General features: G+C 44.1%; 1 protein-coding gene across 1 annotated transcript; it reads left to right on the top strand.

The window, feature by feature from the left end:
* On the top strand, positions 1–23,125 carry LOC108248438 (mediator of RNA polymerase II transcription subunit 13-like). The gene is made up of 30 exons (XM_017437210.3): positions 1–737; positions 3,043–3,277; positions 4,963–5,131; positions 8,279–8,424; positions 8,527–8,724; positions 9,158–9,352; positions 9,431–9,587; positions 9,686–9,793; positions 10,517–11,227; positions 11,308–11,521; positions 11,681–11,711; positions 11,834–11,955; positions 12,036–12,126; positions 12,612–12,808; positions 12,898–13,097; positions 13,626–14,494; positions 14,592–14,759; positions 15,655–15,878; positions 16,020–16,215; positions 16,311–16,719; positions 17,970–18,186; positions 19,344–19,535; positions 19,620–19,843; positions 19,938–20,080; positions 20,156–20,314; positions 20,406–20,588; positions 20,695–20,852; positions 21,271–21,435; positions 22,104–22,204; positions 22,282–23,125. The coding sequence occupies exons 1-30, from the start codon at positions 672–674 to the stop codon at positions 22,412–22,414; spliced, it is 6,381 nt and encodes a 2,126-aa protein (XP_017292699.1). The 5' UTR covers positions 1–671; the 3' UTR covers positions 22,415–23,125.
* Positions 23,126–23,621: the final 496 nt, after the last annotated feature.

Here is a 23,621-nt window from a genome sequence, read left to right as displayed (position 1 = left end):
TCAATCCATGTAGTGAAATAATGGAAATCTGCAGAAGCCATGGATCCAGGCAGAGAAGAGCAGCCGATGAGTAGCCTCTGAGATTTGACATTTGTTCCGTCTCAAGAACGGTTTCGTCGAGACGGAGCGCCGCGGGGGTCGTGGTAGAAATGAGGGCGGTGTAGCTGATTGTTTTATTTAGCTGGCAGGCTAGCTGAGCTCAGGGGGAGGGGAGAGTTCCTCTGCTTTGAAATTGTTTCAGATCAGCTAGCTGACATTAGCATTAGCACACTAGGGACTAAGCTTTTGTGATGAAGTTTTTTTAGTTTCGGAGCTCGTTTTTTTCTCATCCTCCGGCGTTGGTTTTAACTCCGCACTCTTTTTCGCGTTATGGTGTTTTCCGACTGTTTGATCTTTAGGTGATGTGGCCGCAGCCTTGCGGCTAACCAGATCAGACAATACATTTCAAATAGGATTGATGAATCGAATAGCTGGAAGCCTCCAGTTGACGCTTTCTGCCTGCCTGTCTAACGTTAGCTTAGCCACCGGGCTAACGGCGGCTAGCGCCGGTTAGAAGTTGGCTGACTTGATCACAAGTGAACGTCGCTTCGCTGGCGAGTTACACCTACGAGATATAGCCCCAAAGGCGATTGAGACGATGGACTTTAACGTTACCACCGCGCTGTGAAAGGATGAGTTCGTGCTTTGTACCAAACGGGGCCAGTTTGGAGGACTGCCACTCCAACATCTTCTGCCTGGTAAGACCTAGCTAGCTGTTAGCCGTGATACTGAAGAGGCCAGAAAGCCATTTTGGCTCATAAGGCAACAAGCTTTGTAACGTCAGTTGCAGACTGGCGTGAAGGCATCGGGCCTGCAACTCTTTAAAATTGTCATTTCGCCAACTTTCATAACAGAGAAAACACAGATGCGGCATGCCAAGTTTTTTAAAAACGACGTTTTTACGAGGGGCGGCGCTATCTTGTGCTTGCACACTACAATTGTTAAAGAGTTCAGTGTTAGCTACGTGTTTACAACAGGCTAATTGTTTAAAACACACCCTGTTCTTTTCTTAATTAAACTGGCCTAGCTCTCAGATGTGATCAAGGAAATCTGGATTTCGGGGTTTTGTGTATTCTTAAAAAGCATGGAATTTGTTTTTAGCATTATTATTTCTTTTTCTTAGCATGCATAAACATGTCTGTTGCCAGACTTGTTCAGATTATTGGATAAAAATCTGAATTTGGCCTAAACAAGCATCGCCTTTCACATTGATTTCACCTAAATTGTGGACATAATCACTGTATTGCTACCTTTTGAGTTCATCTGCAGCATTAAGCCTTCAGTTTTAACTTTCTAGCCATAAATCTGTTATTTTTTTAAAACTAAAAATAAATAGAAAAAAATGGTGAATCATAACATAAGAATATAAAAGTAGGGGTAACCGTAGTATATATGTACCACTGTTGGTTTATTTGTTTTTCGAGCAAAGTTTATTTGCAGAAACTGCGGAACCTGGAACTGCAATCTTTATTCAAATATTTGGCAAAATAAGGGCAAAAATAGTCAAAATACGAGATGCACGCTAACCACTGGATTGTAAAAGGATGTGACAAATATTTACAACAAATGTTTGCAAGTAAATGTCAAAAACTGGGTCGCACATCAGCTGCGAAAAATATGGAAATTCAAGTCCAGAAAAGTCCGTATTGTGTTGGAACACAATTTGTCATCCAAATAACTCTCATAACACGGAAACACTTAGCTGCGTAACAATTTGAAAAATGTTGACGACTGTGGAATAATCCTGTGTTTACACTGATGTTACTGGAGGAATACTCAGTGTCCCCTGCATGTTTATAACTTTTTTTCCTAAATTAAGGTGGCCCTGTTCTCTAATGATTAACAAATGGGAAGTTAAATCAGTTACTGTCTTGAGTTGCTTTAACTAAACTGCTTTTAAACTCGTAGGCCTTCATTCGTTGTTAATTTAATGATAAGGCACCGCGTCAGAGTTATGTTTTAAGGTGTGTTTGTGGTGACGGATGGATGCCAGGGTTCCTGTGCAGCTTTTGAAAGTATTGAGAAGTGTCTTTTTGTTATACTTATCCAGACCTGGAAAACACAAAAAGCAGAAACAAGAGTTTGGAAAAACTGAATTGCTTCTTTTTAAAGACAAAAATCTACATTTTTAAAACACAAACTATTTAGGCAGTGTTTCTTATTGATTGTATATTAAAAATAAATTCCCACGATGTCACCTTTTGGTTCATCTGCTACAACAAGCCTGGAGTTTTTCGCCATCAGGGTTTCTGTTTTTTAAGTGTTTTGTTTTTTGTTTTTTTTAATATTGAGAACCTACAGAAACAGCCTCACAGGCGCCGTGGGTCACTGTGTCTCAGGTGGTAGAACACGTTGTCTATTAAGGACAAGTTTCGAAGTTCAGACCGCAGCCTCTTCCTCCACATGTTGACGTGTTCTTGGACGAGACGCCGAACCTCAAGTTACTTCCAGTGTTAACGCCTCGCATGGCCGTGTTGGACAGCACCTTGTTGAGATTTTTAAAAAAAGGATGTTAAATAAATGCAACCAGGGCATTTCTATAACATGTTACATGTACAACAGCAGAGCTCCAAAGCATCCACAGCTTTTTGCTATAATATTCTGAATGGGGACATAGTTTAACAGATTGGACAGATGTTCTACTGACAGAAACCGTGAATTCATTTGGAACAAAGGTGGCTTTTTTCCTCCCAGAAGTGTAGTCTTAATTCTTTATATTTTTATGTATAATGATTTATAATCAAACTAGTTGGGGAAATCTGTAAACTTGAGCCTCTGAGTATTTAAAAAAAAGAACGATGTGTGGGAACTCTCGTATAAATAATAACACAGCATGCAACAGTTTGAACGATCCTTTGTATCTATTATTTTTTATTAATTTAAGCGATTTTCAGTGAGACGGGTAAAGCTTTAATATTGATGAATACGTAGCTCTGGAGTCGGCATCTGTTGATTGCCATGTGCGATCATTTTCTTAATTGTTTCTTCTTCTTCTTCTTTTAGGCTGATTTGACTGGAATAAAATGGCGGCGTTTCGTGTGGCAAGGACCCACCTCGTCGCCCATCCTGTTCCCGGTGACCGAGGAGGACCCCATCCTGTGTAGCTTCAGCCGATGCCTGGCAGCAGATGTGCTGAGTGTGTGGAGAAGGCACCACACCCGGGGTCGCAGGGAGCTTTGGCTTTTCTGGTGGGGGGATGACCCCAGTTTCGCGGAGCTTATCCACAATGAGCTCTCGAGTGAGTGAATGCGTCATTTGCATGTTTTGTGCGGGATGGGTGATCGTCACAATGTCCCATTTTCAAACAGGCAAATAGTGATTTCAGTTTTGTTTGTTTTTTTGCTTCATAAAATCCATGACAGAACTTGAGTTGAGTTAAATCTCGTTTTGTTCAAATTATATGCCTAAAGTGCAACATCCATTAACAACTGAAGCAAAAGCAGGATTTACCAGGTTAGCTAACATAAACCACTAACATAAACCACTAACATAAACCAACACTCGTAAACGATGAGCGATGCAACTTAGTGAGTAGCTCCTTAAAATTCTCACGCATTTGTTTAAATAAACTAAAAGGAAAATGCAGCCATGGGGGAACTGCTCGGTGGTTTATAGTTAGAACTGGACTTTTTACATTTATTTTACACGTAAACAGACCCCTTCTTTTGTTTCCTGTCGTGAAATTCCTGGTGTCACAGAGGAGAAGGACATCCCACTGCGTGCTTTTGTTTCAGGTGCTGCAACAGGTTTGTTCATCTACAATTAGTTCCAATAAACGTCTCCTTAAACGTAACAGCACAGTGGCTGGTTCTCGTTTGACGCCAATTAGCCACACCGTTTTCATATCTCTGAGGTGACAAGATCATTTCTCCTTGGCATTGTTTCAGGGCCCTCGGGGCTGTGCCATTAATCAAACTTGTTGTCGGCAAGTGGAGCTCATACTTGCAGGCATCTCCAAGGAAACAAAACGTTTGCGTTACCTTCATAACTCCGGCGAACAGCTTGTGTCTGAGCGACAGCAGCGGAAGCGCTAATTTATTTATTTTTAAGGTGTTTTTCGCGCTGTTAAAAATCAAAGTTTTTTTTTTTTTTTTAAGTGACTGGATTCGTTCCCCAGACCCGCATCTGTTCAAGATCGTGCGTATCCCCTCGCGGACGTTAGATCGGCGGCACGGAGCGCAGCTCGGGAGTCTTAATTGTCTGTGCTAATACGAGACTCTCTGTGGCGCTGCTGCTCTGACGGTCCCGATTTTGTGGGAACTTTGTTCGTGTTAAAACGCGTCTGGTGTCTCACAGTCAGATTTATCACCCTAAACTGCGGCAGAGAATTGAATGCATTTTTAATAATGCAAAGTTATAAAAGCACAGCTGTTTTATGGTCTTTTAAAGCCGTGTGGAATCCACTGCCTCTCAGTCACTGAGGCTCCAACTCACATGACTACATCAGTCCAAGCTGTTGTGCGTCTGATTTATCTGACACAGTTTTTACGTATGGAGACATGTTTGTTCCTACTATCATGTAATTTGTGCGCTCTCACACTTACCAGGTATTATGATTAGTCTAAAGGACGGTTAGGGTTAAAGGCAGACAAGTGTAATATTAAAACTCTAATCCTGTATTAAACCATTGTTTTTTACTTGCATTAGGAACAAGGTGCAGTCATTTCATTTTAGACTATACCATAACTTTATAATAAATCGTATAAATGCTGATATCAAAAGTTTTCATATATTCAAATTGGTCTCTACATGTTTTGGTGTTGCCAGTTGTTTGCAAACCAAACTAAGCCTTCCAATTTGTGAAGAGGAGATCTAGCACGCCACATTAGGCAGTCAAAGTGAGGCACTCGGCTTTGCTGCGAAAAAGGAAGTCTTTTACATTTGTATGATTTATTTATTTTCGATGCATCTGTGTCCTTTCAGGTGAAGAGAACGGGGAGTGGGACAGCGGCCTGTCCTACGAGTGTCGAACGCTCCTCTTTAAAGCCATCCACAACCTGCTGGAGCGCTGCCTCATGAACCGCGGCTTCGTTCGCATCGGCAAGTGGTTTGTTAAGCCATACCAGAAGGAGGAGAAGATCATCAATAAAAGGTACGTTCACTTTACTGAACGCAGCGGGCTCAAACATCCCGTAAATCGCACGCGTACGCCGCACTACAGGTGGCGCGCGTTCGATTTTCGTGTGTCGCGATGTGGCACGTTTTAAGGAAACGTGTCTCAAACAGTGAGGGGTTTTATTTCTGACTAGTTGCACATTTCAGTGTTGAGCAGCTGTTAATGATTCTCGATCGTTATGCAAAACAAAAAAAAAAACACACCTGCGTTAGAAGGAAGAGTTTAAAAAGTTTAGAGGTCGGGATATTCGTCAGCTGAAATTTTGTGATCACAATTAAAACGAGTATCCCTGAAAGGCCCTTGCACTTGCACCACAGGGGTTATTGTGCTCTGGTCATTTTTTTTTTACAGCACAATAAACACATTTACTGGCATTAAATGCAGCATCAGAAGAGCGTCAGTTTTTAACCCTTATTATAGGCAGCCTGGTACAGCTCTGTGAAAACTTACAAATGTTGGAAGAAACTATTTTATTTTTCATTTTTGTTTACATTTAATTATAACTCGTGTTACATATCAACCGTAGCATCTGCTGTTGGAAATAAACTTTTAATAAATGCTTTTTTTAATTCAGTAAATGAACTGTTTGTTGTTTACAGACCCATCTGAATTGAACGTGGTTACAGAGGTTGTTTAAATAAGAGGAAGATCTAAATAATTTCCTGAAGCCTTAATGAAGTATCTCTGACTTCCTTTGCTCAAGATCACAGCCGACTCGCTTTTATGTAGCGTGACTTGTAGGTTGTTTTTTTTTATAGTAAGGCATTTGACTTCACTCTTCCCCTCTCGGTGATGGGGATTGGGGTTTTTCGGACATGGTTTTATACACAAATTAGCACAACCTTTGACAGGAGCCTTCAGCCTGGCTGTCCACGGCAAACCGAGCACTGCCTGGCACTCGGCAAACGGTTCGAAAAATGCAATTGTTGAATATCCGTGTTTTTCCTCATCTATAATTCAGCTGTGATTATTTGGTAATGATTCATCTTTAGGGTGCAGTCTCGCCACAGAGCCCGTGTTGATAAAAGCAGCATCAGTCAAAACTCGCATCTTAATTTCACATCACATACTGGCTCCGTAAAACCCCCGGGCTTCACTGTGGGTCCATTCCTTCGTAACAATATACAGGCTGATTTTAAAAGCGCTCGCTTAATTGAGCTCATTTCAAACAATGCTGCCTATTATCGTGATGTCAGCTGCCTTTTAACGCCGCACTTAAAGACAAAAATTGAAACGACAAACCCTTAGTTGGGGGGGGGGATACAATAAAATAAGTACATTATTAAGGCTGTTTGATTTGTCCGGGCTTACAAAAGCATCATTAGCTGATTTATTTCTGAAACCGTATGTCTTCTGAACAGAAATTTGTTGTTTTTATTCAGTTTTAACGGAGAGTGGATGCAGCAAATCAGAAAAATCACAACCTGCAGCTAAAAGTTTTTCAAACTGAGAATAACAAAACAGGAGTGGCATTGTTGTTCTTTTTTTAATTAGTTAAGATATATGTTCCTTGTCAAAAAACTACAATTGTTCCTGACAGTGTGGTTTAGTAGAACAAATATTAGTTACTCAATTACATAATTTCTTCTTGATGTTGACACCTGGTTTTATGAATTGTTTGTAAAAAGAAAAAGTCCTGGAAGTTGTTTCGCTCAGATTAGAAAGCTGTTTGTTTTATGTTGATGTTTAAAGTCCACAGTTTCTGCTTCGTGTTTTTTCTCGTCGAGGTAAACCAATCTGAATCTGGTGCTCCGCTGCCGTTTTCGCACATTATTTGCTCTTGAGGTTGCTAATGTAGATTTTAACGTTTGCTCTTGAGAGAGGGGCCGGGGGAACCCTAGAGTTTCCCGGCGAGCTAATTTGAGCCTCAGCTTTTTTGGCCGTGCTCGTCTGGCTCCATCTGGCTACTTTCTCCTTGATTTCGCCGAGTTTTAGCAGCTGTTGTGTATAAAAGGATGGGATTTATTGCTCACTTGTGTTCATATTCTGTTTTTTTATACGACGAGATCTTCACATAAACGCACAAAACGAGTGCGCTGACACCTCCACGCGCACGCACAGCAGCACCTTTAACAGAAGTGTGTGTCGCAGGCTTGCTGTCGCCTGCGTGCCGTCTCTCGCTGGTAAACACAGCAGTCTTTGGAAAACGCTGAGTGAGCACTGTGGTTTTACAGCAGCCATGTCAACAAATACTATTTTAGTGCTTTTAGCTGCCTGGTTCTCCACACATGGCTTGAAAATAAAGACGAACGCTGTTTTAACATTTTAGGGAGAATTTCCCATACATGTTTTTTTTGTTTTGTTTTGTTTTGTTTTTTTAGGCCTCTGAAATATTAATCAATCCTACTTCCTGTTACACAAACTGCTGTGAGCTCATAGCATTGAGCACTTTCAATCAGATGGTGAATTCAAACTGGTCGTGATGTCTCAGGCCCTGTTCATACCTTGCACTTTATATCTGTTTTTGGTGGATTCCTTTGTCTGAGAGCGTTCACACCTGGTCATTTAAATGTGTTTTTACACAGCCACGCCACACACAGTGGGCTGTCAGTGAGGAACAAATGGAACAAAAAATACAATACATTCAGATATCTGAACTATATTATTAATTAACACAGTTCAGAGCCATTAGAGTCTCTTATTAAGCTTAATTACCTAACAGATGCAATATTAAAGAAATGAAGTCGCACACAGTGACCACAGCTCCACCACAAACAAACTAAAGACGAACTCATCGTGCTTCATCTTAATAACCCACTCTGACTATTTAAATCCCAACAAAATAGATATTTTCATGCAGAAGGATTCTAATAAATCCTTAAAACTTCAGGTCAGAAAAAACATCTTCAGAATTTTTTGCAACTAACGTGAACCTTATTTGGTTTCACAAATTATTTAGTGAAACTAAATAATTAAACCTGTTTTTAAAAAAAAACTACAGCATGTAAGCAGTTATTACACTTCATGTTTACCCTCCTGAATAAAAAATAAATAATAATGTTTAAATGATCTTTTACATCTCCAAGTCCAAAGTAGTTTTTTGTGTGATTTTAAAATATTTAGCTATTTTTTCTAGCTCTTTTTGTCTAAACTTCGCCACGCCTCCTGTGCCTGTCTTCGCAGCGAGCACCTGTCTTGTGCGTTCACCTTCTTCGTTCACGGCGACAGCAACGTGTGCACGAGTGTGGAGATCGCCCAGCATCAGCCTCTGCAGAGACTCGGCGAGGAGCACCTCAGCCTCGCGCAGCAGAGCTCCAGCCCCCTGCAAGGTGGGATCGCCAGGAGTTTGGGGATATTAGTGAGGGTTTTAAAAAAAAAAAAAGTTTTTGCTGGTTGTAGTTTTTATGCAATTCGACTCCTCTGCCCTGCAGTCATCCTGAGCCCGTACGGCTTGAACGGGACTCTCACCGGCCAAGCCTTTAAGATGTCAGATCACCCTACTCAGAAGCTCATAGAGGAGTGGAGGCAGTTCTATCCCATTTGTCCCAATCCCAAGGAGGTGCAGGAAGACAAGATGGATGATGCAGACTGGGAGGACGACTCCCTGGCAGCTGTGGAAGTCCTCGTTGGTAAGGCTTTAGAATTATTTGTTAAAGCGGCGATGGGCGACGAGAATACGAGCAGTTAAACCCGAATTTAAGGTAAGGAATCTTAAAAGATGAGTTTACTTATACAGCAGATATTATTTAAAAGCCCATCTTTTCCTGTATGTTTATTCACAGTATTTATTTGACTGTAATTCAAATTACTTAAGAGGCTTTTCTGCATGGCTACAAATAAGCCTGAAAGTCTTAAACAGAATCAAGAAATCCTAATTGATTTCTTCCCTTGCCTGGAACTTTTTATGTTTAAATGAAGTAATTTACTGTACCAACGATCTGCAGTCATTCGACCTAAAGGCAGCTTGGAGAAAGTGCAACGATGAATGGCTTTAACCCTTTAACCTGGTGTTGTTCGGGGTTTGCATTCCTTTTTAAAATCTGTAAATGTGCTTGCTTCCAGCGGGAGTCAGGATGGTCTACCCGTCCTGCCTGGTGCTCCTCCCCCTGTCGGACCTCCCTGCTGTGGTCCCTCAGGGCTCAACCACCACCCCAGGGAGCCAGTGTGGCGCCCAGCAGGGTCAGGCCACTCACAGGGACTCCGCCATGTCGTCTGTCACCCTGACTCCTCCGACGTCACCAGAAGAGGCTCACACCGGTAAGACTCGCACCTAAACGCGTCGGCTGTTGCTTCTGTGATATTAAGGCCGTTGCGCTTGTGTCTTCTTCCCTTCAGACTACCAGCCCGCTCACAGGTGGCTAAAGCTGTCCTCTGCGTCCGATTGCTACAACTCGAACAACACTCTGCATGGGGGGAAAATCCCCCGGAGGCTGGCCGGCCAGATGGTGGAGTCGGTGTGGCAGGAATATAACATCAACCGCACAGGGAGCAAGTATGTTTATTCACACCTTTTACATTTTTAAAATTTTATTTATTTTTGGCAAAACTGCGTCTTCCTGCTGACAGAAAATGTATCTTTGTGCTGCCCAGGAGGAAGATAACAAACTTGACAAACGGAGCGTGTGAGGAGGAGTCGGACAACACTGGACTCTGGGATTTTGTGGAATCAACCTGCAGACCAACCTGCAATTGTTCAAGGTATCCTGAAAGACAACATTCACAAATGTTTTCTGCTTTATTTAAAGGTCCTTGAAGGAATGCATATCATGTTATGTCAGAATGTTAGACTGAAATGATCTTATGCTAAAAAATGTAACCATTTTGGTCAAACCTTGTAAATAACAATATGTAATCTAATGTGATATTGTAAGATATCACAAGGTGTGTTGGTGCTCGGAGTATGTTTAAAGGATGACTCTCAGCTACGACCACATCAGATTTTTAGCTCACTGTCTGTAACACTGACACTGATCAGTTATAACTGATGTTGATTGGTTGTGGCAGTCATGAATTGGGGTGACTCCAAAAGTTAATCGTTTATAGAATATACACCCAGTGATTACGATCTGATAGTTTCCATAAAATCTGTCCAGTTCTACTAAAGATATTTAGCTAACAGACAGCTGACATCAGAAGTAAATAACAAAGTTTTAAAAACAGATTTTGCACGATCTGTTCATGTTCAGATTATGTGTTGAGAAACATTTTTAAACCACGAAATTCAAAATTTTTTGTCCATCAAACTCAATATTTTTAAAATTGGTTGAGTCAGTTGGCTGTGGCGGCCATCTTGAATGGGATTGACTTTAAAGGTCAATCAGCAGTGAACATGCACACACAGATGGGCACAAACATTACTGCTATTGGCGGTGGGTGATCATTAAGTGACTCTTGTGGTAATAGTTTGTTGCGTCTATTTAGGCATAAGAATCAGAAGCAGCGGTCCAGCAGCACCTCAGGACACCCACCTTCCTCAGGCCAGCCCGCCCAGCCGGCCCCCAAGCACAAGCTGGGCGAGAAGCTGGAAAAGGCAGAGAAGCAGCAGAGGAGGCCGCAGACGCCGTTTCACCACCGCAACTCGGTGAGCGAGGAGCAGCCCCTGGAGCCGCAGAACCCGAGGCTCTGCTCGAGACCCCAGGAGGAGGGCTCGTATCCCAGCCTGCACCACGTGGACACGGTGCCTCCCAAAGCGCCCACGTTGCACTCGCACGGGCCGCCCGCCGACCTGGTGGGGTCCCCGCCTCCCCCGCCTCTCAGCCCGCATCCCTGTGAACACGTAGAGAGCGACCTAATCCCAGGGACCATTAAGAACTCTTCCACGCCTATTCACCAAGCGTTCTACCCGCCGTCGGTGGAGCCCTGTCTGATGCCACAGAAAAGCTCCTCCGAGGAGCCGCAGATAGAGAGCGTGCCCATGCCGCTGTCCTTCCCCTCAGCCTATAATGAAAGCCTGGAGCCCACCGTGTTCGTAGGCTCAGCTGTGAACCCCATTGAAGACTCCACCTACAACCCCTGGAAGTATTTCAACTTACCCAGGAAGAAGAACTCCAGCTTCCCGCCACCTCCGCTGCCTGTGGATAAAACACGAGACGATTGTGGCAGGGCAACGGACGGCGTGGTCTCTGTCACCGAGTAAGTGCTTACGCTCGCCCGACGGTGCATTAAAACAAACGTTTCGACCGTGCGTGTCGTAACAGCTCGCCTCTCCTCAGGTTGATGTGCAACTCCTCGCAGACCCTGAAGGTGTCCCAGGACCTGGTCAAGGCGTACAGCCAGCGGAGAAACAGCCATCTCGCCTCGTCCCCTGGGGACAGAGAGCGCAGTCAGGTACCGGACCCTTACGCCTTTGTAGAAGACGAGGAGGACGGCTTTACGGAGAAGAAGGACAAGTCTGGAACTGAGAAGGAAGGCAACAAGAAGCAGAAGGTAGAGATAAAATCTGCTTTTAGAATAATTTACTGATGTATTGTGTGAATGCATTACACACAATAGGTTTCTTTATTTTACATAAAGCTAATCTCATTTAGTGAATGTAATTTTATCGAGTTAAAACCATTTTTGTAATCTTCCTGTTTTTTGTCTCAGTTGGATGAAGCAACTGGAACTTCTGCCGATGGTGAGAAAGCCTCCTCTTTTTCTTTTTTTCCTCCTTTTTGCCTCCACTTTTGACATTTGTATAAATAAAACATTTGGAGTGTCTCGTTGAAGGTCTCCCCTCTAATTTGTTCCCTTGTGCAGATGGTCAGGGTCCATCAGGCAGCAAACCTTCAGCCTCAACCAGCCTCTTCCATGAAAACGACTTGGCTGTTTCTTACAGCGACTTGGAGAAGATATTTAACTCCGACGAAGATGATCTCGTGGTAAGGAGAGTACTTGAACTTGTTGGCTCTTATGTATTTTCAGGAGGTTAAAAAAACATATAATTTTGTTTTTTCCTCAGTCTGGATCCAGAAGAGCTGGAGTTGGTATCGAAGACGACATTAACTGTAAAAAAACTAAACCAACTCTCTTGGATCGTCTGCCTTGCGTCAGTAAGTAGCATCATTAGGGACCTTTAAAACCAGTTTTATTTTTTTCCAAATTCTGTTTTTTCTGTTTATATTTTTCAAAATTCCACGTTCTTATGATGTAACCACATTTTTTCACCTTAGAGGATTTTTATCATACGGTAGATTAATCAACTTTCAACAAATCAGTAGGTAAATATTTAAGAATTGAATGAAATTTTGCAAATATAACAAAAAGTACAGTTCCAAAATATGACGGGATGTTACTTCCAGATATCTTTTATAGCTGATGTTCCGCTCACATTTTCCTGCAGACTTTTTCACCACAACTTATGTGAAAAACATTTGGATTGTTAAGAAAAAAACTAATTTTTTAGATCAAAACCACATCACAGGTTCCGCTTAGATTTTCAGTAAAATACACTTTTAACGTCCAAATCAACGATTCCAGCAGTTCTTACACTGTAGTTTTTTTTTTACATCCAATTGAAAATGTTTTACTTCTTTAGGCCCGGTAGACCTGCACAAGATGTTTCCCACCCCGCCCTCCCTGGAGCAGCAGGGCTACTCCCCCATGAACTCCGGGAGCAACGACAGTCTGGAGACGGGCTCGAGTCTCACCGTGTTGGACGTCAGCCAGCTTAACAGCCACTTCAAGGTGGAGGTAGAGGAGGGTTTCTGCAGCCCAAAGCCATCTGAGATTAAGGTGCGGCACGCGACGCAGTTGGCTCGAAAGAGGGGGGGGCAACAACTTGTGTTTATTTGTTATTAAGTGACTGCTTCGTCTGCTTTCAGGACTTCTCCTTTGTGTATAAGCCAGAGACATGTCAGTCTATCATCGGCTGTTCCATGTACGCCCCCCTGAAGACACTACCCAGCCAGTGTCTGTCGCCTATCAAACTGCCAGAAAACTGTGTGTACACGCCGAGCTGGACCATGGGCAAAATGGAACTGATACCTCCAGTGCCAGGTGTCAGTCTCCTCACCAAAGACAGGTAAATGTGTCATGAATTACATGGGAAAACTGGAAATAAAATGTTATTGAAGCTAAAGGCCCAGCAGTCCTTGAAGGAATGCGTATCGCTCGTCGCCTTCTAATGCCGGAGTTTTAAACTAAGGTTGAGAAATTATTAGTTCTAGTCATTTTGGTCAAATATTGATTAAATATGTCACACAGTATTACAAGATCTGCTAGGAGAATGTGTTGGGAGTAACTCTCAGCTACTACCACTTCAGTTTTGAGCTCAATATCTGTTAATTGTGGCAACAAACTTGAACTGGGTTGGCTCCAAACGTTAATCAGTTGTAGGTGTACATCTAATGATTACTTTCTGTAAGTTTCATTAAAATCCTGCCATGTGTTTATGACAATGAAGCCGTTGTAAAACGAACTCAAAGCAACATTTTAAATAAAAATGTTTTGTTAAGTCTTTGTTTCCTCTGAGAACTCAAAGCTTTAATTCCTGTACGTTTTCTGATTTGAAGATCTTTGAATTTAACCGCCGTTTATCTTTGTGAAACAGCAACGTCCCGAGTGTGGAGCCAGACTACAGCCAGACCTACACCCCTCAGACCCACACGCCCTTCATGTCCAGCAGCGCACCCCCCAGCAACAGCGGCGCCGGCATCCTGCCTTCCCCGGCCACGCCGCGCTTCTCCGTGCCCACGCCTCGCACGCCACGCACTCCCCGAACGCCCCGCGGCCCGTCCAGCGTCCAGGGCTCCCTCAAGTACGACAACGCCGACCTGTACTCGCCGGCGTCCACGCCCTCCACCTGCCGACCGCTCAGCTCCGTGGAGCCGGCCACCGTGCCCTCCATCCCCGAGGCGCACAGCCTCTACGTCACTCTCATACTTTCCGAGTCCGTCATGAACCTCTTCAAGGACTGCAACTTCGACAGCTGCTGCGTGTGCGTCTGCAACATGAACATCAGGGGCGCCGACGTGGGCGTGTACCTCAAGGACAATGGCGAGGCCCAGTATCTGTGCACTTGTGGCTTCAGCGCCGTGACCAACCGGCGCTTTGGCCAGTCAGCCGGGCTGTTTCTGGAGGACGAACTGGACGTGGTGGGGCGTGGCTCGGACGCCAGCCGGGACACGGAGCGCTGCTTCGATGAGCTGCGAGGCAGCTTGAAGGAGAAACCTCCAGATGAGCTGATCCTGCTGCTTCAGGACCGGTGCACCAACCCGTTCGCCCCCATCGCGGGCGTGGAGTACTCCAAACCGAGCTCGGCGCTGACTTCGTTCCTGCGGGTCGAAGAGAGGGACTGTTATAACGACTGCTACATGGCGCTGGAGCACGGCAGGCAGTTCATGGACAACATGTCGGGAGGAAAAGTCGATGAAACACTAGTGAAAAGCACCAGCCTTCACCAGTGGCCAAAATGTCAATGTAAGTCTTTTTTTTTTTTAAATACTGCAGTGATTTATTTTTCCCTCCTGTTTAAATCTAACATCAAGCGTCTCTTTTCCCATCGTTTCTCCTGCAGCAGCAGACATGAGCAAGCTGTTCTCTCAGGACGTCCTGCGAGTGTTGCTGTCCCTCCAGCCCGTGCTGCAGGACACCATTCAGAAGAAGAGGAGTTTGCGCTCTTGGGGTGTTCAGGGACCCCTCACCTGGCAGCAGTTCCACAAAATGGCTGGGAGGGGTTCATATGGTACGTGAGAAGCTTCATCTTATCTTTTTAAATGAGTGAGTCACAAAAAAACCATCCAGCGCAGATCTTGCCAAATTAAAAAAATATATTAAAGAAGTAATAATCATCATTACAAGGATTTAAAGGTGACATCAGCACATTAGGATTGTATCTTTACATCAAGTCAAAGAAGTAGACAGAAAAATCCAAAAGTCTATTGCTTAGATGTGAAAAACAAATACTGTCTGTTCTGCAATAAATCAACAACAACACTGGGAAGATGGTCAAAAAGAAGCTCCTAAATATTTCAGAAGATGTTGGCGTTGCCTTTCAGCACTGCTGAACTTTAATGTTCAACGGGTAAAAACATAAACATCACTCTGTCCCATTGTGTGACTGAGGAAAGCTTCTCCTGAATCCACTGGAACAGAATCCATCACTTTCCTAAAAGTAGACCTTTAAAGAAGAAGAAAATGAGCTCCTTAGCAATATTTTTTCTAAATCTTGATCTTTCTGAACGTTGTCACATACAGTAGTTAAAGTTTTTTGCACTTCGAAAGACCTGAACATTATTTAGTGTAAAAAAAAAAAAAAATGAAACATTTGTTGTGGTTGACTTTCTGAACCTGTTGCATGGGAATACTTTTTGACTTTTTGGTGAACATAAAGTACCAAATCTCTGCATTAAGCTTAATTTCCTGGTCTTTTTCCCACATCCTGGTTCTGTCAGTATTCACTGAGTTAAGGGAGTTTAATTTTCCATTAAAAAAAGAGAGATGAATTTCTTATTGTTAATGGCAGCTTGATTCAAGTTAAGTAGAAAACTTTCACTTGGTCTTAGAATTTGTCGATTGTTTGGAAATGTTTGAAGAAAACCTAAAAAGTGCTTATTTGGTTTTCTGTCTTTTCGCCACAGGTACAGATGAGTCTCCAGAGCCTCTGCCCATCCCGACCTTTCTGGTCGGTTATGAATATGATTTCGTAGTGCTCTCTCCTTTCGGGTTGCCCTATTGGGAGAAGCTGCTCCTGGATCCGTTCGGTTCCCAGAGGGATGTGGGATACGTCGTCGTCTGTCCAGAAAACGAAGCGCTGCTCCGTGGAGCCAAGACCTTTTTCAAAGACCTGGGTGTCATGTACGAGGTATGCAGCTGGTAGTTTAGAAAACTCGTCCTGTTTTGACATGCTCACCCAGAAAAAAAAAAAAAAATAATAATAATAAATCATGTCCTAAAGAAACGAGTCACTGTTTGCTGACGGCATTCACTTATTTTCGTCCAACAGGCGTGCCAGCTGGGGCAGCACAGGCCCATCTGCAGGAGTCACCCAGAGGGTATTCTGACGGTCGGCACCACAGAAGGAAGGAGCATGACAGAGCAGCCTCTTAGTGACTGGTTCCTCAAGATGGCTGCTAGAGAAGGAAACAATGAAGCCTTTAACAAACTCAAACTCTTTGCTCAAGTCTGTCGTTATGATCTAGGTAACACATTTGTTCATGATGCTTAAAAAACAAACTAATATGATGATTTGGTTTAGAACTATGATTTTAAAAAAAAATCTACTTTTCTTTTTCAGCTCCGAACCTTTCTGAGCTGCCTTTGGATAGTTCCCTTTTGTCCCAGCGCAATCCCACCACAGTCCCCCCCTCCTCCTCGTCCTTCTCCTCTTCCTCCTCCTCGCAGACCTCCAACTCTTCCAGCAACTCCTCAGGACTCCAGAGCGCCAACACTACCAGCGCCGGCTCGGCCCAGACTTCGCAGGTCAACAGCACCCCTCCCTCCTCCTCTTCCTCCTCCTCCTCGTCGGGCTCCCAGACCATGGGGGCCATGGCCTCAGGCAAGCCGAGCTCCTACTTGCCGTTTGGGTCAGGGGGCTTGCAGGGCGGCGCTACTCAGAACGGACCACAGTCCAACTCTCAAGGTGCGGGCAGCCTGGCTGAAAATGGATCCAGTCAGCCTCAAGGGCCCACAGAGACGCCGGAGAGGTAAGTTACGCCTGCTTTTATATCAGCTAGAGGAGCTATTTTACATGTTTACTCGCTCCTGATGAGCATATGACACTTGGTTTAATGTTGATTTTATAATAAATGAGGTTGATCTGCTGTTTAAAGAGAGACAGATGTTTGACTCCTGCTGCACAGAGGTTATTTCAACTAGAATAGAGTCTTGCTTTTTCTGTCAGAGTACATCCAGGTTGATTTTTACACTTTGTTTTGATGATTACTCAAAGTAATCTTAATTTCTCATCAAAGGAAAACCAATTGAGTTGGAGGTATTTCTGTGGCATTTAATTTAAAAGTGGGCCACTTTTCCCCCCCAAAGTGACAGTTGTGACATTGTTACAGTAATCAAAGGTCCACATGTTGAATTGTAACACAAACCATGGTGTCATCAATCACAGATAAATTCTAGACTGTCTGATAAAGGCTTGCTCTGTTTTGCTTGTTGTTTTTTCAGTGATGACAAGTTCGTAGTATTGTTAGTCGAAACACCGTGGTACTCCTGTGGCATTTAAAACATTCTACATTAATAAAAATGTCATAAAATATTAAGTTATCGGCTCTTCGCTCAAGGAAAACTCTGACATTTAGTCTTTTATTCTCTTTATTAGAGCATTGATTCTTAATTTGGATCCGCCAAAACCACCTAACCTTTTTTTTTTTTAAAACTCTGGATACTCGTTGGTGACTCAGAATCGCAAGGAAAAGGCAAATTTTCCATCGCAACTTCATTGAATTCATAGTGTTTGCAACCAGTGAGCTAAAACAGCCAATGTTTGAAGATCTCAGCTTGTTTTTGTGTGCACGGCTCGCAAGACTGTATTCTAGGCCGTGCACATTGCTTTGTTATTCACATCATACCCACCTCAGCAGCCATCCACACGTTTATGATTGAATCTGCTGGAGTAGACTTTTAAAATGAAGATGGACAGATTTGGACCAGTTTTTGGTGGTTTTCAGACCTGGATGTTCAGGGCTGTAGCCTCGGATGTTTTCTGTCAGAGAAGAGTAAAACACTGCTCTAGAATTTACAGAAACCAAAACGAGGTGTGTGTCCTAAAGAGCAAGGACTGCTGAGTGTGCTTTATCTTTTACTCAGCTTCAGACTCCACTACCACTGACTGTCGTTACTTTCACCCCCAGTCTCGTCCCGCGTCTCTAGATTTGCGTCCATGAACATCTTTGACAGATACAAACTGGGTCATGTACTGACGTGCTGGCTTTTGTCTAAACAGCACCATGGAGAGAGACAAAGTGGGCAAACCAACAGACGGCGAGTCGCACGCCGTTTCCTACCCGCCTGCCATAGTGGTTTACATCGTCGACCCGTTCAGCTACGAAGACGCAGACAGAGAGGTTCACTCCAGCACCTACACCCTGGGCCTGCTGCGCTGCTACATGGAGATGCTCCCGTTCCTACCCGCTCACATCCGCAACGCCATCTCAGTGCAGGTAGGGCAGTCATTTTGTGTTCGCGTCTCCAAGTAGAATTAACGTTTGAGAGGAGGCGGTCTCGGGTTTTCCTCTCTCTTCGTGTCGGCTTTTAGTTTCACACTCTGTTACCTTTTGCCACTTTGGTTTGAACGTGGTAAGTCGTCAGCGGGCACAGGGGAGGTTAGAATGAGCAGGGGGGATTATTAGCGGAGACTAATGAAGGTGAAAACCGACACACCTGTTATACAGTGACACAAGATTGCATCAACACACTGTACCAAAGGGAGTTCTGAAACCAGAGGTGCGGGTACATGAGCTGCTGATTTCAGTGTTGGTACAACATCAAAGCAGATCCAGGTCTGTTTTCAGCTCCTACATTTTCATTTTGAGATTTAGAAAACAATATGTGCTCTTTATTTTGTCTGAAATGAGACGAATATAACCTCAGTGTACGGAAATAAAGTATGACTTAAAAGATAAGTAGCAGTCATGTGTCTGTAATCTGACACATTTGATCAACACAAAACAAAGACCAGGTTATGTTTCTTTCTGCTCTGAAGGTTAAGATGGGTTTTAACAAAATGACCGGGAGGAAAGCAGCGTCGTTGATTCCCGGGAAGGACTTTGTGTTCGTCCCCAAACAGGAAATTCCAAAATATTACTGATTTATTATTTTCTAGCAAGAAAGATAATTCCCAAATGGAAAACATTCAAGGCAGGAGTGGGTGTCCCAACAACTTCACAACGAGGTCACGTTGGGCAATGTTCAGAGGAACTGCAACAACAAAATACAACTTTATTTACTACTGGGGAAGACTAAACACGCCACGAAGTTTATGGAACCTGCAAAACCATCAACCTTCCACCACCATGCTTCACAGTGGACATCAGTGTTTGTTTTAATCTGTTTGGTTTTTGTGATGGTGGTGGTTTTGGTCATTTGATAGGGTTCACTTTGTTATGTTTATGCATTTTGCCTCAGATTTTGTTTATTCACATGGTTGTTAAGGTGAGGATTTAATTTTTTTTTAACGTTTCGATATGAAAGAGCAGTTTCAGGCTTAAATGACACGTAAATACAAACGCACGTTTGAAGCAGCAAACATAAAACAAGTCCAAGAAATCCTTGAACATTCTATAATAGTCTAAGCTGTGGTCATTATTTTCCCTTTCAGATCGTTCCCTGTCAGTACCTGCTGCAGCCGGTGCACAGCGGCGAGCGTCACGTCTACAGCCAGCACCTGAAGTCGTTGGCCTTCTCCGTGTACACTCAGTGCCGCCGGCCTCTGCCTGGCTCCACCAACTTCAAGGCCCTGACCGGATTCGGGCCCGGGCTCGCCATCGACATGGCGCTCAAGAACCCAGAGGTGGCTGCGGATCCAAAGCCGAATTGACGTGTTCAGACATTGTGTTTGTTGTCGATACTAATAAAGGTTTCCTGTCTTGCGCAGCGGCCCGAGTGTCTGCGTCTGTACACGCCACCCTTCATTCTGGCTCCGGTGAAAGACAAGCAGACCGAGCTCGGCGAGACGTTCGGCGAGGCCTCGCAGAAGTACAACGTCCTGTTTGTCGGCTACTGCCTGTCTCATGACCAGCGCTGGCTGCTGGCGTCCTGCACCGACCAACATGGGGAGCTGCTGGAGTCCTGCATCATCAGCATCGACGTACCCAACAGGTGTGCGCGACCTCTCACACTCTAAATATACGCCTCGGTGCTACGGGACAGCTATAATAACTCCACATCTCCTATTTATAACGTGTTATTACAGGGCGCGCAGGAAAAAGGGCTCCGCCAGACGGCTGGGTTTACAGAAGCTGTGGGAGTGGTGCGTCGGCCTGGTTCAGGTCACCTCTCTGCCATGGAGGGTGGTGATTGGACGGCTCGGCAGGATGGGACACGGCGAGCTGAGAGGTAGGAGGAGTCGGCAGTTTAACTTGTTTACAGAAACGAGCGGGCTCACACTCACATGCTCTTCACTCGTTTCAGACTGGAGTATTCTGCTGAGCAGGAGGAACTTGCAGTCCCTCAGTAAGCGCCTGAAGGAGACGTGTAGGATGTGTGGCATCTCCGCCGCGGACACGCCCAGCATCCTCAGCGCCTGTCTGGTTGCCATGGAGCCACAGGGTTCCTTTGTGATCATGCCCGGTAAAATAAGACTGAAACTTAAACAGGAAGAAGGGAAAAAAAAACACCTTCATGTATAAAAACTATAAATTCAATTGTCTTGCCTCTGCAGACTCTGTGTCAACGGGTTCGGTGTTTGGTCGCAACACCGCGCTAAACATGCAAACGTCGCAGCTGAGCACACCTCAGGACACGTCCTGCACGCACATCCTGGTGTTCCCCACCTCGGCCATGGTTCAGGTCAACACCAACACTTCCGAGCCTATCGACATCAGCTTCAACCCCATAAACCCCGGTACGAAGCCACAAACAGAATCCAAACGTGCATCTGCTGCGTCCGAAATGTCACTTCCTGTCAAAGTTAAACTTCTTTTTTTTTTCTCCTCTATGCTCTTCTGCAGACGGCTCCGAGGTAATGGGCATCTTTGATCTGTTTGGCAACGACATGGATCATGACATGGTGGATCCAGACCTCATCAACATCCTGCCCAACTCCCCGACAACCTCTCCTGTTCACTCTCCTGGTTCACACTACCACCAAGGAGGAGATGGAAGCAAGGTCTGGAAAAAAAATCTCTGTAAAATTCCAGGGAATCATCAGAGAGACTAACTAGAGTAGCTTTTTCACAGAAAATGCAGTGCGAGCGTTGAATGGCTGAAAATGACTGAAAAAACTGAATTGGACTTGTTCAAGCTAAACAGAGCAGGACATTAGCTGGAGGCTAAAAGAAGCAAACTACTAGCTCGAATCAAAATGCAGCAAAAGACTAGCTCAAAGCTAAATGTAGCAAGAAGCTACTTAGAAACTAAAGGTAGCAAAAGGCTTCCTAAAAGCCAAATGTAGCAAAAGGCTAGCTGAAGGCTCCCCAGTTGTTCATTAAATAAGTGAAATCAAATGGACCTTGTTGGCCGTGTTGCTGGTGAAAGAGGCAGACAGTCACCCCCCCCTCCCTCCCGGTCTCTGTTTTGTTGTGCAGGGCCCGAGTGCAGATCGTATGGAGTCCCACGAGGAGGCTCTGAACATCCTGCAGCAGCCGATGGCCTTGGGTTACTTCATCTCCACGGCGAAGGCCGGACCGCTGCCCGACTGGTTCTGGTCGGCCTGTCCTCAAGCCCAGAACCAGTGCCCGCTCTTCCTCAAGGTAAACTTGTTCCAGTCGCTCTTAAGGTCGTCAACAAATAACATCTTCCCTGTTGTAGATGGCTCTTTGATCAGCCCCCGGTTCTGTGAAATGGTTCAAATCTGACCAGACTGACGAGCTAATGACTAGTCGGAGTTGGGCCAAGACCAAACGGGTTGCTGCCGTCTTAAAACGACTCCATTTTATAATGTTTTATAGCGGTTCATACAACATTACCAGCATGTTCACATCAGACAATTAATCTGGCAAAAATATGAAGTGCTACAGCTAGCTGCTGCTGCTAAATAACTATGTAATGAAATTTTGACAGCAACAGAGTTTAATACTTTAAGGATGGTCTTAATCCCCACTGGGACTAGGCATTAGCTCATCAGTCTGATCAGAATTAAAGTCTCCAAATTGAGGTTGTTCAAAAGAGTCATCTACAACAGGTAAGATATTCATTTTTAATGCCTTTTCTGCAGAGCCCCACTTCAAACAATCTAAACTACTAACTACTTAATAAAGTTGCTTATTTTTTATTCATTTTTTTTCCCGATCATCACAGGTGAAACGGGTTCAAAACTTCAGGGAAGCAAAACTCAACTTAGAAACTGAGCGAAGCGTGTCGCATGAACACAGATTCCGATAAATCGGTCGGGACTAAAGTGTCTCCATTGTCTTCTCAGGCCTCTCTGCACCTCCACGTGTCTTCTGTCCAATCAGACGAGCTTCTGCACAGCAAACACTCCCATCCTCTGGACTCTAACCACACCTCTGATGTGCTCAGGTAGAAACCGCCGCCGAGCCCCGTCTGTCAGAACGAGGTCACTTGTCGCGCCCTGACGTTTCCTCTCCCGTTCGCAGATTCGTCCTGGAGCAGTACAACGCCCTCTCCTGGCTGACCTGCAACCCCGCGACCCAGGACCGGCGCTCCTGTCTGCCCGTTCACTTCGTGGTGCTCACACAGATCTACAACTTCATCATGAACATGCTCTGAACTCCGAAACGCTGAGGTTCCTCTCCCTCCCTGGTGTGTCTCGCCCGGCGCTGACTGGAAAGTCCTGATCAATCAATCAATCAATCGGATGCCAAGAAAACATTTTACCATTTTGGAGGCTCAAGGGACGTTTCATAAAAGGAGAATCTTTTTAATGACTGTAGATTGCAATCTATGAGATTTTATCTTAATGAAATGCCTGCATATATTATTTATTGTAAGTTTTTAATGTGGAATTTTTAATGCTTAATATCTTTTATATATATATTACAAATCCTAGAGGGTGTGTACATCTCACTGTAAAGGAGTTGGTTTAAAACGTGTAACTTTTTCTCAATTAGAACACGGAGAAACGACGACAGGAATGGGAAGCTGTTCAAGTGAATTTGCTGTAGATTGCTTTTAGAATCTTATTTTTTCAAAAGGGGGTAAAAAGACCTTTTTATTGCCACGCTGTAAAAAAAACAAACAAACAAATGAAGTAAAAGCTGGCCTGGGGGTTTGTGTCCCACCCAACGAGGGGACGAGACTCTCCTCTCTGTCAGTCTCGCACAGTGAGCTCTGAAGAGGAATTAAAGGTACAATGTCAGATTATATATTTTATATAACAGATTTAGGTAATTGTGCGTGTATATGTGTACATATACTTGTGTGCCGCTACTGATGGTGCAGCTTCTGTTTTAGGAATAAAGTCCGTCTACCTTAAATGTCTGCCGCCGGCTGGTTTTTGTGCCGTTTTGCGTTTTTTAATAAAGAAATGATGAGAGAACTGGTCTTTTCAGTTCAGTCCAGGACGATGTTTTGCAGTTATTATATGAAACGCTTCTACATAAATCTCTAAATTTAAAAACGTCCAGAGGTGATGTTTTTGCCTGTTTGTTGGTCTGAAAAGCAAATCAAAATGGCCGCAAAAGTTAGTCGAACTCACCCAATACAACGACGGTTTCAACTCTGTCCGTCTCACAAACACAAGCTGTCATTTGTTGTTGTAGCTTCAGCTAATCGAGCCGACATCATTTAAATCTTTATGTCGCCGTCAGGTTCGCTTCACGTTATTTCGGCGAAAAAGTTAAAATTTCTGCTGTGAATGCTACAGCTAGCTGCTGCTGTGGCTAATCGTGCGTGGGAATAACCGCAGAATTCTACATAAATAGTTGCATCTTGACATTGAGCTACCTACAACAGGTAAGATATCGTCTATAAAACC

Source organism: Kryptolebias marmoratus, linkage group LG2, assembly GCF_001649575.2.
Source record: "Kryptolebias marmoratus isolate JLee-2015 linkage group LG2, ASM164957v2, whole genome shotgun sequence".
NCBI lineage: Eukaryota > Metazoa > Chordata > Actinopteri > Cyprinodontiformes > Rivulidae > Kryptolebias > Kryptolebias marmoratus.
The sequence above is the reverse complement of the archived record's forward strand: the minus strand, read 5'-3'. Positions and strand labels throughout refer to the sequence as shown.